The following is a 15548-nucleotide window of genomic DNA, read 5'->3' as shown; positions in this document are numbered from 1 at the left end:
TGCCCCCCCCACCCCTGTTTTAGACCTGAGCCCCACATTTCACAAAAGTGAGGAAACAGTCCTGAGGAGAGCTGCGCAGTGGGCTCTGGGCTGCAGGCCAGGACTTCATACCAGGTTCCCCAGTGCCCACCCACTTCCTCCCCACGGTACAGCTTTCCAACATCACGGGCTTGGGATCCATTGAACGAGCTTCTTCTAGTCAGTTTATAAAGTGCAGGACATCTCTACGCATCACCACTAGTGGCTGTCGGTGGGCCTCTGATACGACACTGAGAGGGAGAGATGATCCTGGGCAGTCTGGGACCGTTGAACAGCTCTGACATCACAGCAGGGCTCAACTCCCCTTCAGCCCTGAGCCCTTGGGCACATCACCCGAGTTTGCCTATGTTTATAATGTGGCAAATAAGGTATCACTGGGTGTGTCCAGGAGCAAATGGGACTGGGCACGTCAGAAGTCTTGCACGATCCCTGGGGCATTTAAGTGCTCAGAGTATGGTAGCTGGCAGCTTCCTGGCAGTCTGTTTATAGAATATAGTGTCTTCTTCTCTCTCAAGGCTTTTAATGTACCCTGACAGATTTTTCCCCATGCCTGGTTAAGGAAGTCAAGGTTACGTGATGTGTAAATGCTCAAGACTTACATGCAGACTCTTAGAGCTTGGAGGGGTCTCAGTGGCTAGAAATATATATATATATATATATAAATTGGGTCTGGGGGCTTAGGAGAAAAAGGTAGGGAAGAGGGAGAGAGGAGAAAGAGGTACCGAGGATATGTTGGCACAGTGTGGCTAAGGGTTTCCTTGCCACTAGATAACACCAGAGGTATCTGCAACCGGAAGATCCTTTGCAAAAATGTGGGTTCCTGGACCCACGCTGAACCTTCCTGGGTAGGGTTCGTAGGGGCTAGAGTGTGGCCTGGGCAGCACCACTGACCTCCATGTTGCTTTCTGGTAGCCGGAGGTGATGCACCATTTCCCGACAACAGCCTGGATGAGGAGGTGACCATCGAGATTGTTCTTTCCAGCTCTGGGGACGAGGACTCCCAGCTCGGCCCCTATTGCACAGACGAGCTGCAGAGCCCCACGGAGAAGCAGCACAGCCTCCCTACCTCCCACCGGAGCGGCCCTGAGTCAGGGGGTGAGGTGCAGACCTCCTCCAAAAAGTCCTATGTGTGCCCGAACTGTGGCAAAATCTTCCGCTGGAGGGTCAACTTCATCCGGCACCTGCGGAGTCGCAGGGAGCAGAAGCCACACGAGTGCTCGGTGTGCGGGGAGCTGTTCAGTGACAGCGAGGACCTAGATGGGCACCTGGAGACCCACGAGGTCCAGAAACCTTTTAGGTGCGGTGCCTGTGGGAAGAGCTTCCGCCTCAACTCCCACCTGCTCTCCCACAGGCGGATACACTTGCAGCCAGACAGACTCGAGCTACTGAAGAAGAGAGAGCAGGAGGCATCGGGGACCGTGGGCGGGGATTCCGACGCCCTACTGGCAAAGGGCAAGGCCAAGCTGCGCTTCCAGTGCTGTGACTGCGGGAAGGTGTTCCAGCGTCCCGACCAACTGGCCCGGCACCGCAGTAGCACTCATGTGGACAAGTCCCGGCCCTTTCAGTGCCGGTACTGCGTCAAAAGCTTTTCCCAGAACTCTGACCTTCTCCGCCACCAGCGCCTGCACATGAAGCGCCGGTCCAAGCAGGCGCTGAACTCCTACTGAGTCAAGGGCGCACACGTTTTTGGGTGCAGCTCCAGCCTGGGTAGAGCACATCCCGCTCGTGCTCGGTTCCAGACTCCTCCCCAGGACGGAGACCACATCCTCCTGACCTTTACTCTCAGGTAGAAATGAGATCGTGGCCAGTTGAGCATCCGTTCTGTCTCTGCTGTGCCAGAAGCTGGGAGGGCGTGTCACCACCAGCTTTGACTTGCCCAGTGTTATCGGGTCTAGGAGAACCCTGTCCAGTGCTTCCCAAGCGGTGGAGGGACCGGGGCGCCCCCTACTGCAGTGACCCCTTGTCGGGGGGGGGCGGGGGCGGTCTGTCCCTTACCAGCTAACTTTCAGTATACTCCCATCCTGTGCTGTCTGAATTCCCACCCCACCCTGAGGTCTGGAGGTAACTGTACTTTCTGCCTGACAGCAAGAAGCTGCAGATGAGGTGATGGGTTAGGAGGAAGGCAGGAAGGCGGGGTGGGACCCGTGGGCACAAGGGCAGTAGGGCCAAGCACACCAGACCATGTCATGTCATCAGAAGTCTGAGTCCTGGTCACCATCTGGTCCACAAGAGCACCTCACAATTATGAGATGGCCCTTTCAGGCTCAGAAACCTTGGTGGGGGGCTTTACAGCTTCTTGCCAAATGGAAACCTTTTATTTGTGAGGGTGGCTGGTTATTAGGGATTGTGAGCTCATGGAAGGCAAAGCCCACATTTTAAACTGTATGTTGGCACACGCTCCCCAAAGTGTCCTTTCTTTGTACCTTGAAGGTCCTTGGTGTATGCTTGTGGGTTAGAAGTGAAGTCATCGTCGTTTGAAAGGCACTTAAGTTTCCTTTCCCATTGGGTCGTGTCTAGGAAAGGGGAGCTCAGCTCCAGTGAATGAGAGGTTCCTTGGCTGGGTGAACTGAGCAGGGGAAACAACAGAACCTTTGGTGAAGTCATTCTCTACATTATATATTAACTTAGTGTGCCAGTTGTATTAGTTCCTTAGGGCTGCTGTAACAAAGTACCAAAAACTGGATGGCTTAGAACAACAGAAATTCATCGTCTCAGTTCTGGAGGCCAGAAGTCCAAGATCAGGGTGTCAGCAGGGTTGCTTTCTTGTAAAGGAAGGATCGGCTCCATGCCTCTCCTTTAGCCTCAGTGGTTACCGACTATTGTTGATATCCTTTGTCTTGTTGAAGCATTACCCCATCTCTACCTTCATCTTTACATGGTGCTCCTGTGTATGTGTCTGTCTCCAAATTTTCCCTTTTTATAAAGACACTAGTCATATTGGATTAGGGCCTACCCTACTGTTTCCAGTATGTTCCCATCTTAACTAATTGTATCTGCAATGACCCTATTTCCAAATAAGGTCACATTCTGAGGTACTGGGGTTAGGACTTCAACATGAATTTGGGGGGGATGGGGAGACACAGTTTAACCCATAAAACTAGAAAATCCTGAGGTTCTGCTGTCATTGCCAATTCACAGGTGAGTCAATACAAACTTGGGTTAGCTTACTCTCAGTTCTATTGGAAGCAGGATTCAGATCCAAGCTTCTGCTCCCAGGGTGGATGTCCTCTGCACATAGCCTTTAAATTTCATTGCGTGGGGTTCTGGGCTGGGAGTGACCACTGGTAGTGAAACCGCAAGCAATGAAAACCACGGTCTTGTTCCTGGCAGACTGGCCAGGTTGGCGCAGCTCAATGATGAGAAAGCACAGAGGCTATAGAGTATCAGTGACTAAATCAGAAAGCCAGCCACCAGGCATGTGTTACGTATTTGTATGTCGGGTCCCATTAGCAGGCAGTAAGGCTGGGCAAATGAATGCAAGGCCCTTTGTTCCTTGTCAGCCACTTCATTGTCATGTTGAGAGACACTGCTGCCACAAACTCAGTGAAAGAGTTACACGGTTTTATAGTTACGATTACTGTGTGTAGATTCATCTACATACCCAGGAACAGTAAATGCAATAAAATAATTTGGTCATAACCCTGAACAAGAAATAAACTATTGAGGCTCTTTGTTTTCTACATAGTTTGCCTCTTGGATTGATCTGCCAGGAAAAGGGAAAAATATGAATCTTGAAGGCCAAGGGAGGGGAAAATTCCAAATAGAACCCAGATTCCGTGTACATTTACCCCACCCACCTGTGCACTCTTGCCCAAGGATTCCATTAAGAGGGGAGGTTATGATCCCAAGAGGAACACTACTCTACTTAGTGTATTTTATCTGAAAATCTTAAGTAAGAAAGAAAGGGAATGTGACAGAATTGAAACCTTGGGGGACGCTGTGCATCGTTCAGTACCCACCAAATATTGTGAGGGAGTCCGCCATTCACTTACGCAAACCTGACCAAGGTACTTAGCTAATCAGAAGGTTACCTTCCCCCTGGATTCGGAAACCCTACTGGGTGATGCAACTCAAATCCCAGGTTCTTCCCATGCAGAAGAATCAATGCGGTTACCTGCTCTGGAGAAAGCTCCTCCGGAAGATAGGAGAACTGACTGACTTACTCCCTTCCCACCCTCCCTGGGTAGCTGGGCAGACAGGGGAGCTATGTTTCTACCTTGCCGTGGATGTTCAGAGGCCCCACATCTGAAGAACATCTGTCCTCCCTGTTCATCTGATCCCTTGGCATTGTTCCCATAAATCCACAGGTGCATAATAAAATTCGACTCACTGAATTCATATTTGCGTTTGACTTTTCATTTTAGTTTAAAAAGTAACAGGTAGCACAGCTGAGAGAGATGGTCCGTTGGCCTGACAAAGAGAAGTTGAGGTGGGAGGATGCTGAAAATGGCCCTCTGGATGTCAGGCATCACCTTGTGAAACTTCTGGGCCTCAGATAGATAGTTCTGGTCATCTGATCTGACTTCTCTAGAGGAGAGAGGAAGTAACTGCTTCTTTACACCAGGGATGGGATGAACTTCTGGTAACACCATAGCTGTTTCACCCAACCTCTGCCATTTTCATATAGCCTCTGTCTCCAGACCTCTTGCCACTGGGAAAAACAAAGATAAAGCCAGTGGTGGGAAGGTCCCTTGCTATTCTTAAGTCAAATCATGGCACAAGTGGAAGAGAAGGCACAAGTCTGTGCCTACCTTGGACTTGGAGATTGGTCCTGGTTGCTTTTCTCCTGTGAGATAGTTTCCCTACTCTACCAAAAGCAGAGTTTTGATCAGGCACAAACACTTCTGCTTGCAGCGTAATGGAGGGAATTTGATGACATTTCTGTCAATTCCCCAGTTCCGTCAAATAAACCCAGGTGCATTTTCTATTAGTAACAAAAGTTGATACTGTTTTGTCTTATAAGGAATGGTCAATGCCTACAAGTGCTCCAATGCAAACAAGCCTACAGATTAGGTAACATACATAAGAAGGCAGCTTAGCTGGCAAAGGAGCATTGGGAGGAAGACTGGATGACCAGGCTCTCCTGCAGCCCTGCCCCACACCTAAGGCACCCAGCATCTGCAGGCTGGTTATTAGGGATCATAAGTTCATCAAGGGCAAAGCCCTGGGGTTCCATCCGTACCTTTTGACCATCCCATACAGATTAGGAATTTTATCCTCCCTCTGAACCATAGCCAACAACGAGAGCACCATGATTAATGTGCGTATAATCACCAGAGTACGCTGCAGTATTATGAAATCCCCATAAGATGCAGAACTCTCTTAAGAAATGGAAAAGCAGATTCACACATTAATGAGAAGGGCCAGTCTTCACTCGCGTATCTTGGCCATAGCTAAGGAGATCACAAGCAGATTGGTAACCCCCTCAAGACAAAGGGCTGTCTCCTCAGCACACTAATAAATGGCAGGGGATTGCCCTTTTCCCATCACCCGCTAAAAAACGGTTTGGTACAAGTCATGTCTGTACTAGCCTATTATGTACAGGTCTTGCTACATCTTGTCAAAATGTAAAGGGGCCAGGATACCTGCCCTGAAAACGTTGCAGGTCAGAAAAGGTGCAGACTTAATAGTTGGGGTAAATCAATCCCACCCAAATCAAGCTGGATCACCTTTGAAAGTGTCTGTGTGCTCTGAGATGGGGGCCTGCTTCCAACCCACTGAAGGTAAATTCAGAGTGATTTCTAGATTTTTAAAAAAATAAATTTATTGGGCTGCCCTGGTGGCGCAGTGGTTGAGAGTCCACCTGCCGATGCAGGGGACACGGGTTCGTGCCCCGGTCCGGGAAGATCCCACATGCCACGGAGCGGCTGGGCCCGTGAGCCATGGCCGCTGAGCCTGCGCGTCCGGAGCCTGTGCTCCGTAACGGGAGAGGCCACAACAGTGAGAGGCCCGCGTACCGCAAAAAAAAAATAATAATAAATTTATTTATTTTATTTATTTATTTTTGGCTGTGTTGGGCCTTCGTTGCTCCACGCAGGCTTTCTCTACTTGCAGGGAGTGGGGGCTACTCTTTGTTGCGGTGCGCGGGCTTCTCATTGTGGTGGCTTCTCTTGTTGCAGAGCGCGGGCTATAGGTGCGCGGGCCTCAGTAGTTGTGGCTCGCGGGCTCTAGAGCACAGGCTCAGTAGTTGTGGCGCACGGGCTTAGTTGCTCCGCGGCATGTGGGATCTTCCCGGACCAGGGCTCGAACCCGTGTCCCCTGCACTGACAGGCAGATTCTTAACCACTGCGCCACCAGGGAAGTCCTAGATATTTTTAAGTGTTTCTCTGAGTAAATATTTTGGAAAAGAAGATTTGAAGTGGAAAAGAGTATAAGCTCATATTGAAATCATATCAACACAGCATCTTCAGCAAACAATGACTCATCAAGTTGCAGGTAGGGGGTGGGGTTGCTAAGAGTGGCTGGACCAAATTCATCTTGGTCTCCTTTTTTACAACTCATATTTTTCTAAAATGGCTTGGCTGACGTCCAGATGATATTCTGTGGTCATGATCTAAAAATTTCACTAGCAACTTTCTTTTTTATTTTTATTTTTTTTGCGGTACACGGGCCTCTCACTGTTGTGGCCTCTCCCGTTGCGGAGCACAGGCTCCAGACGTGCAGGATCAGCGGCCATGGCTCACGGGCCCAGCCGCTCCGCGGCATGTGGGATCTTCCCAGACTGGGGCACGAACCCACGTCCCCTGCATCGGCAGGCGGACTCTCAACCACTGCGCCACCAGGGAAGCCCACTAGCAACTTTCTTTAACCATCTGCTCAAGAAGCCCAAAGTCTAACAGATGTGCATTCGACAAATTTATATAAGGAGAACCAGGTGCACCGGCAAAGATGGCCACTGAGATGAGAGATCCAGGGGCCTCAGCGTCCTTAAGGCTGTCTCCTGTACCTGTGGAGATTTTCACGTAGCTGCCTTTGGTGACAGCAGAGAACTTCGGCTCAGGCACACTCTCTGTCCTTTGAGAAGGTGCTAGGCAGGTGGGCAGTGTTGGGGTTCTGAGAGGGTAGGCATAGACCCACCTTGTAGTTGGGTAGGAGAGGGTGGACAGATACCTGGTATATTCTGTCAATGTTTTCTCCCCTGCTAATCACCCACCAAGAACTGAGACCTCATTGTGTTTACCTGTTTACATTGCCAGCTCAGTATCTGAATCAAAATGGGATATTGATAATGTGCGGTATAAGGTGCACCTTGTCAATTCTGCCCTCCCAAGAGAGACTGGACTCCTATTGGAGCAGGAGCTTGGAAACCAGCTTTTCCAGGTGCTGAGAAGAGCCTGCTGCTATCATAACGCCAGTTCTCTGACACCAACTGGTTGTCCACTGTGGACAGGGAGTGTTGCCTGCCATTCTAGTAAACAAGGATCAAGCCATCGGCCACGGCAGCCCTGCCCCTCCCTCCCCGACTTGTGCGCCCTGAGGGGAATACAGGATAGAGAAAAACAGGGACTTCCCTGGCAGTCCAGTGGTTAAGACTCCGCACTTCCAACACAGGGGGTGTGGGTTCGATCCCTGGTTGGGGAGCTAGAATCCCACATGCCAAGGTTAGAGAAAAACAGGAAGCATGATGTGCTTTGGATACTGGCCCTATAGAGTTAAGATGCTTATCTAAGGAATAAATTCAATGAGCCCAGATTCTTGCATCTTCCCTTACAGAGAAAAGTGTTAAAATCATTAATTTGAGGTGTCTGCTTTTGTGATTAGCAGTAATAAATGCAGTCACTCTCCCACTAGGACGGACAATCTGAGAATATGGAACACATGATTTTTGGTTTTGTTACTCTTTTGGGTGAAGGTGAGATTTTTCTGAGCTGGGTTTTAAGTGGCAGAGGGAAGCAGATTCCTTTTTTGCAACTTTTCATGGTCACTTGGGAAAGAGAAGTCTGAGACAGAAGATTGTCTGAAGCCAGACAGCCTCTTTCTCCCTAAACCTGAGCTGATCTCCTCGGCCTTGAGAAGGGGCCCTCCAGGAGATATCAGTGCTCTAGGCCATGTGCTCCACACCCCCTCCCCCACCCATGTTTGGGTCACAAGATGTGGCTGAAGAAGACAGAACCACAACCCAGGCTGAGTTTCAGGCTCTGGATAGCAAAGGTGAAGTTGAAACTGAGCAGGACCCTGTGGGGCCCTCCTGGGCACAAAAGCCTTTCTGTGTCCCCCGTTTCTTATTTGTAGGAAATAGGCTTCATTCGGCCTCCTTGACCTTCCCTGAGTCAAAAGGGCAGATTCAAACAGTTGCTAATCAAGGGAAGGGAGAAGAATGAGGAAACAAGGAAGGAGCTGTCAATAAACAATAGTGCAGTGTTGGGGCAGGGTCCCAGTTCCTCCTCAAGGAATATACATAACAATATCTTTGAGTTCTTCTGATGGAACTAAGGCTCCAACCCAGGTGGAAGATGGTAAGTTCATGCTGAGCACAAGATTCCTGGAATACTGCCCAGTTTCCTCAGCACCAACCAATCAGAAGAAAGTCACACACCCTGCAGCCCTCACCCCAAATTTTGCCTATGAAAACATCCCCCCCCAGAAAAGAACAGAAAACAAAAAAAGAGAAAACAACTTTTCCTCCTAAACCATTGAGGAGCTCAGGGGTTTTGAGCGTAGGCTACCCATTCTCTTTGCTTGACCCTGCAATAAACGTTTCTCTGCTCCAAACGCTGATGTTTCAGTTTATTTGGCGTCTGTGCATCAGGGACACAAATTGTGTTCAGTAACAAAGTCATGATAAATCCAGGGAAGAAAAAAAAAGTCATTTTTAATGAAAAGGCCCTGGTCGGCTTTGAAATAGGTTAAGGGTGACATATAAAGGAAGGGGGCAGGGCACAACCATTAAAAGAATGACACAACCATTAAGAAGAACAGGAAACTGGTTAGAACTTACTAGGTCCAAGATGGCGGAAGATTCAAATTCCAGTAGACCTTGAGCCTCATTATACGCTCATTGTAATACATTAGCATCTAAATGACACACCCACAGGTGCCATGACAGTTCCGAGGCCGACCATAAAAGGCCGAAACGTGGGCGGTGGCCCAGATCCTGGAAATCTCTGCCCTTTCCCCAAAATAGTTGGAATAATCCTCCCACTCGTTAGCCTATGAAATTACCCAACTCATAAAAGCTAACCGCTCCCACACCTCGGGGCCACCCTCACTTTCTAAGACCCTGACCTCATGCCCTGGGGTCACCTCTCTTGCCTTCTGAGATGGCCCATACTCTGTCTATGGAGTGTGTATCTCTCTAAATAAACCTACTTTAACTTTACTTCGGCTCCCTCCTGAATTCTTTCCTGTGTGAAGCCAAGGACTCTCACTTGGCGACCCGTCCCGGGGACTCACTCGAGACCTGGGACATGACCATTTTCTTGTGTCCCATTTTTCCTAGAACGTGGGGAAGAGACTTCATGAGAAGAGGACTTCTTTTACCTGGAAACACCTAGGAGTTGCCTTCACTCCTCATCCCTCTCCTTTGCTCCCTTGGTGGCTGTGAGGGACTCTTATAAAAGTCCAGATGACTTTGGCTTGGCAGCTGTGGGCAATAGATGACATTAACTCTTGGGTGCCACCTATCTATTCCTCAGAGGGACAACTCTCTTTGGGACCCCAAAGTATCACTTTGGGGACTGGTTTATTCCAACAAGGCTACAGCAGAAGCTCCATGGTGGGGTGGGATGGGAGGCAGGGGTGGTCCGTTTCTGGGTATTGTGTATCCTAGTGCACTTTTGTCTTGATAATCAGATCAAACCTCCAACAGTCATGGAAACACTGATATCTTGGAGGTACTCAGCTCTCCCAACTATAATCTCCTGCCCCTCCCTAACCTCTGTCTGTCTTTTTGTCTTGTCTGTCTGTTTTCCAGAAAGGCGTGTGAGTGCAACAGAGGGACCTAGGGAGGAGACCTGACTGGATTCTGGTCTCACCATTCTGCACAGCCCTGAGCATTTTCCTGGGAGTCTTTTAACTGCTACGAGCCTCAGGAGTCTGCTCAGTGACCTGCACGGGCAGAGGCACAGCTGTGCCTGCCAAGCTTGTAACCTGAGCTCACCCCTGCATCATCTGACCTAGAAAGGGAAAGGTACACACATAAGTTGTGCAAGATTTTATGTGAACCTCGACATGCCCCTCCCTTTGGTAGATGATAACCCAAGAAGCAGGAAAAAAGGCTCAGGAATTTCCCTATAACTGGAAGAAACTTGTGTATTTACCTCTTATGGCAATTGGAAGAGCTTTGCCCATGTTAACTCATTTAATCTTCACAATTATTTAGCAAAATAGGCACAATTATTACCCTCATTTTATGGATAAGGCATGGAGTGGTTAAGGAATTTGATTAGGGACACACAGCTGACCCAAGATTCCAATTCAGGCAACCTGTATAGGTAGTCCGGGCTTTTCATAGTGTGCTGAGTTATTGCTCACTAAGGCATTAAGCAACAAATTCCACAAATGATTTTTAAATTACTGCTGTGGTAAAGGCTACAGACAAGAAATGCAGAGAGAAGATACAGGGAGGTATTCCTTAGTCTATGAGGTCAGGGAAGGCTTCCATGAGAAGTAACTTTGAAAGTGAGATGTGGCAGATGAATAAAAAGTAGCAGGAAAGCGGGCTTCCCTGGTGACGCAGTGGTTGAGAGTCCGCCTGCCGACGCAGGAGACACGGGTTCGTGCCCTGGTCCGGGAAGATCCCACATGCCGTGGAGCGGCTGGGCCCATGAGCCATGGCCGCTGAGCCTGCGTGTCCGGAGCCTGTGCTCCACAACAGGAGAGGCCACAACGGTAAGAGGCCTGCGTACCGCAAAAAAAAAAAAAAAAGTAGCAGGAAAAAGGGAGGGCACAGGAATTTCCACATCTGGTAGGACAGAGGGGAATAGGCCAGAGTAGCACCAGACCTCATACTTCACCTTGAGAGTCCATTTGGATAAGGATGTGACATATCTAATTTTGTGTTTTCTAAGATGGTTCTGCTGCAGTGGAGTGAAGGGGAAGGAGTACTGGGGCTACTGGAGAGGGGCAGCAGGTACAGGGGAGATAGTGAGGTATGGGGAGGGGCAGTGCAGTTCAGTGTAAGGCAGTACAGTACACAGGAAGGGCAGTGAGTTTTAGTGGTGCAGAGGAGTGGCAGTGAGTTTTAGGAGAGAAACAGTGGGGCAGTGGGGTGCAGAGGAGGGACAGTGGGGTACATTGTAGGGGCAGTGAGTTTTAGGGTAGGGACAGTGAAGTCAGGGGAAGCGGGCAGTGCTGGGGATTTGGGGGAGGTGAGTTTCAAAGCTATTGAGCTAGGACAACTGAGATACCCATCAGGAGCTGCTAACAGCAACAGAGGTGCAGAGAAGTAGAGAGATCTGAGAAATATGTGGGAGGTAAGCAGGGGAGAACTTCCCAGTTTCTGACTTGAACAGAAGGGTGATATTTTGAGGAGGAAGGAATATTTCCGCATGAGTTCGGTGTGAGACTTGCTGAGTTTCAGGGTAGCCACAGGGAGGGGCAGCAGGATATGCACATCTGGAAATCAGGGAGAACTTCAGGCTGCAGGGGAAGCACTTGTCACTGTAATTAAAGGTGTGAGAGTAAATGAGATGGCCATGGGAGAAAGCACATAAGAGACCCTGGATGGAGAGTCCTAGGAAACATCTATATTTAAAAGCCTCTGTCCATACCATCAACCAAGAAAAATGCAGAAGGCTGCAAATTAGAAAAGAGTTTACTCGGAGTCTTAGAAATTGCAATTCAGGAGATAGATTCAGGTAAAACCCAAAGAGTTTTCTGGAAAAGAAAGAGTCAGTGGCTTATAAAGGCAAAAGCCACAGAGCTGTTAAAGTTGTCCGGCAAGAATTATGATTAACTCTGATACAAGAAAGAAAATATTTGATGGGTTAGCTAAAGATGGTGGAGTAGAAGGACATGTGCTCACCCCCTCTTATGAAAACACCAGAATCACAACTCATGGCTGAAAAACCATCAAAAAAACAAAAAAAAAAACAAAAACACTGGAACCTACCAAAAAAGACACCCTAGATCCAAAGACAAAGAAGCCACAATGAGGCAGTAGGAGGGGCACAATCATGGTTTAATCACATACCTGCCAGGTGGGTGACACACAGACTGGAAAACAATTATACAACAGAAATTCTCCCACTCCAGTGGAAGTTCTGAGCCCCATGTCAGGCTTCCCAGCCTGGGGGTCTGGCAATGCGAGGAGGAATCCCCAGAGAATCTGGCTTTGAAGGCCAGTGGGATTCATTTGCAGGATTTCCATAGGACTGGGGGAGACAAAAACTCAACTCTTGGGGAGCACACACAAAGTCTTGTGAGCACTAGGACCCAGGGGAAAAAAGCAGTGACCCCACAAGTGACTGGCCCGACCTACCTGCTAGTATTGGAGGGTCTCCTGCAGAGGCGGGGTGGGGTGGGGGGGTGGTGGTGTCTGTGGCTCACTGCAGGGACAAAGACATTGGGAACAGCAATTCTGGGAAGTACTCATTGGTGTGAGCCTTCCTGGAGACTGCTATTAGCCCCACAAAACAGCCTGTAGGCTCCAGAGCTATGGAGCCTTAGGTCAAACAACCAACAGGGAGGGAACACAGCCCCACCCATCATCAGAGAAGTAGATTAATGCTTTACTGAGCATGGCCTTGCCCACCAGAGGGACAAGACCCAGCTCTACCCACCACTAGTCCCTCCCATCTGGAAGCTTGCACAAGTTTCTTAGATAGCCACATCCACCAAAGGGTGGACTGCAGAAGTAAGAACTACAATCCTGCAGTCTGTGGAATGAAAACCACAATCACAGAAAGTTAGACAAAATGAAACAGCAGAAGGTTATGTCCCAGATGAAGGAACAAGATAAAACCCCAGAAAAGCAACTAAGTGAAGTGAAGATAGGCAACTTTCTGGAAAAAGAATTCAGAATACTGATAATGAAGATGATCCAGGATCTCAGAAAAAGAATGGAGGCAAGGATTGAGAAGGTGCAAAAAATGTTTAACAAAGACCTAGAAGAACTAAAGAGCAAAGAGAGATGAACAGTACAATAAATGAAATGAAAAATACACTAGAAGGAATCAATAGCTGAATAACTGAGGCAGAAGAATGGATAAGTGACCTGGAAGACAGAATGGTGGAAAACACTGCCATTGAACAGAATAAAGACAAAAGAATGAAAAGAAATGAAGACAGTCTAAGAGACCTCTGCGACAACATGAAATGCACCAACATTCACATAATAGCGGTCCCAGAAGGAGAAGACAGAGAGAAGGACCTGAGAAAATATTTGAAGAAATAATAGCTGAAAACTTCCCTAATGTGGGAAAGGAAACAGTCACCCAGAGAGTCCCAGGCATGATAAAGCCAAGAAGGAACACACTGAGACACATAGTAATCAAATTGACAAAAATTAAAGACAAAGAAAATATTTTAAAAGCAACAAGGGAAAAACCACAAATAACATACAAGGGAACTCCCATAAGGTTATCAGCTGATTATTCAGCAGACATTCTGCAGGCTAGAAGGGAGTGGCAGGATATATTTAAAGTGATGAAAGGGAAGAACCTACAACCAAGGTTACTCTAACCAGCAAGGATCTCATTCAGATTTGACAAAGAAATCAAAAGCTTTACAGACAAGCAAAAACTAAGAGGATTCAGCACCACCAAACCAGCTTTACAACAAATTCTAAGCAAACTTCTCTAAGTGGGAAACACAAGAGAAGAAAAGGACCTACAAAAACAAACCCAAAACAATTAAGGAAATGGTCATAGGAACATACATATCAATAATTACCTTAAACGTGAAGGTATTAAACATAAATGGATTAAATGCTCCAACCAAAAGACACAGGCTTGCTGAATGGACACAAAAACAAGACCCATATATATGTTGTCTACAAGAGACCCACTTCAGACCTAGGGACACATACACACTGAAAGTGAGGGGATGGAAAAAGATATTCCATGCAAATGGAAATCAAAAGGAAGCTGGAGTAGCAATACATATATCACGTAATATAGACTTTAAAATAAAGAATGTTACAAGAGACAAGGAAAGACACTACATAGTGATCAAAAGATCAATCCAAGAAGAAGATATAACAATTATAAATATATATGCACCCAATATAGGAGCACCTCAATACATAAGGCAACTGCTAACAGCTGTAAAAGAGGAAATTGACAGTAACACAATAATAGTGGGGGACTTTAACACCTCACTTACACCAATGGACAGATCATCCAAAATGAAAATAAATAAGGAAACAGAAGCTTTAAATGGCACAATAGGCCAGATAGGTTTAACTGATATTTATAGGACATTCCATCCAAAAACAGCAGATTACACTTTCTCCTCAAGTGCACACGGAACATTCTCCTGGATAGATCACATCTTGGGTCACAAATCAAGCCCAGTAAATTTAAGAAAATTGAAATCATATCAAGTATCTTTTCTGACCACAACGCTATGAGATTAGAAATGAATTACAGGGGAAAAACGTAAAAAACACAAACACATAGAGGCTAAACTCTACGTTACGAAATAACCAAGAGATCACTGAAGAAATCAAAGAGGAATCAAAAAATACGTAGAGACAAATGACAATGAAAACACGACAATCCAAAACACATGGGGTGCAGCAAAAGCAGTTCTAAGAGGGAAGTTTATAGCTATACAAGCGTACCTCAAGAAACAAGAAAAATCTCAAATAAACAATCTAACCTTACACCTAAAGGAACTAGAGAGAGAAGAACAAACAAAACCCAAAGTTAGCAGAAGGAAAGAAATCATAAAGATCAGAGCAGAAATAAATGAAATAGAAACAAAGAAAACAATAGCAAAGATCAATAAAACTAAAAGCTGGTTCTTTGAGAAGATAAACAAAATTGATAAACCATTAGCCAGACACATCAAGAAAAAGAGGGAGAGGACTCAAATCACTAAAATTAGAAATGAAAAAGGAGAAGTTACAACAAACACTGCAGAAATACAAAGCATCCTAAGACACTACTACAAGCAACTCTATGCCAATAAAATGGACAACTGGGAAGAAATGTACAAATTCTTAGAAAGGTATAACCTTCCATGACTGAACCAAGAAGAAATAGAAAATATGAACAGACAAATCACAAGTAATGAAATTGAAACTGTGGTTAAAAATCTTCCAACAAACAAAAGTCCAGGACCAGATGGCTTCACAGGTAAATTCTATGAAACATTTAGAGAAGAGCTAACACCCATCCTTCTCAAACTCTTCCAAAAAATTGCAGAGGAAGGAACACTCCCAAACTCATTCTATGAGGCCACCATCACCCTGATACCAAAACCAGACAAAGATACTACAAAAAAGAAAATTACAGACCAATATCACTGATGAATATAGATGGAAAAATCCTCAACAAAATACGAGCAAACAGAATCCAACAGCACATGAAAAGGATCATACACCACAATCAAGTGGGATTTAT

General features: G+C 46.8%; 1 protein-coding gene across 2 annotated transcripts in view; it reads left to right on the top strand.

Annotated features, from left to right (window-relative positions):
- ZNF496 (zinc finger protein 496) overlaps positions 1-4373 on the top strand; it is a 41205-nt gene extending 36832 nt beyond the window's left edge. For both annotated transcript variants that reach the window (XM_033401612.2, XM_012535834.3), the window contains exon 10: positions 952-4373. In XM_033401612.2, coding sequence (XP_033257503.1) covers positions 952-1706 — 755 coding nt within the window. In that variant the 3' untranslated portion in view covers positions 1707-4373. The remainder of the gene's footprint in view (positions 1-951) is intronic.
- The last annotated feature ends 11175 nt before the right edge of the window (positions 4374-15548 follow it).

The sequence above is a fragment of the Orcinus orca genome, chromosome 3 (assembly GCF_937001465.1).
Source record: "Orcinus orca chromosome 3, mOrcOrc1.1, whole genome shotgun sequence".
Classification (NCBI taxonomy): domain Eukaryota; kingdom Metazoa; phylum Chordata; class Mammalia; order Artiodactyla; family Delphinidae; genus Orcinus; species Orcinus orca.
The sequence above is the reverse complement of the archived record's forward strand: the minus strand, read 5'-3'. Positions and strand labels throughout refer to the sequence as shown.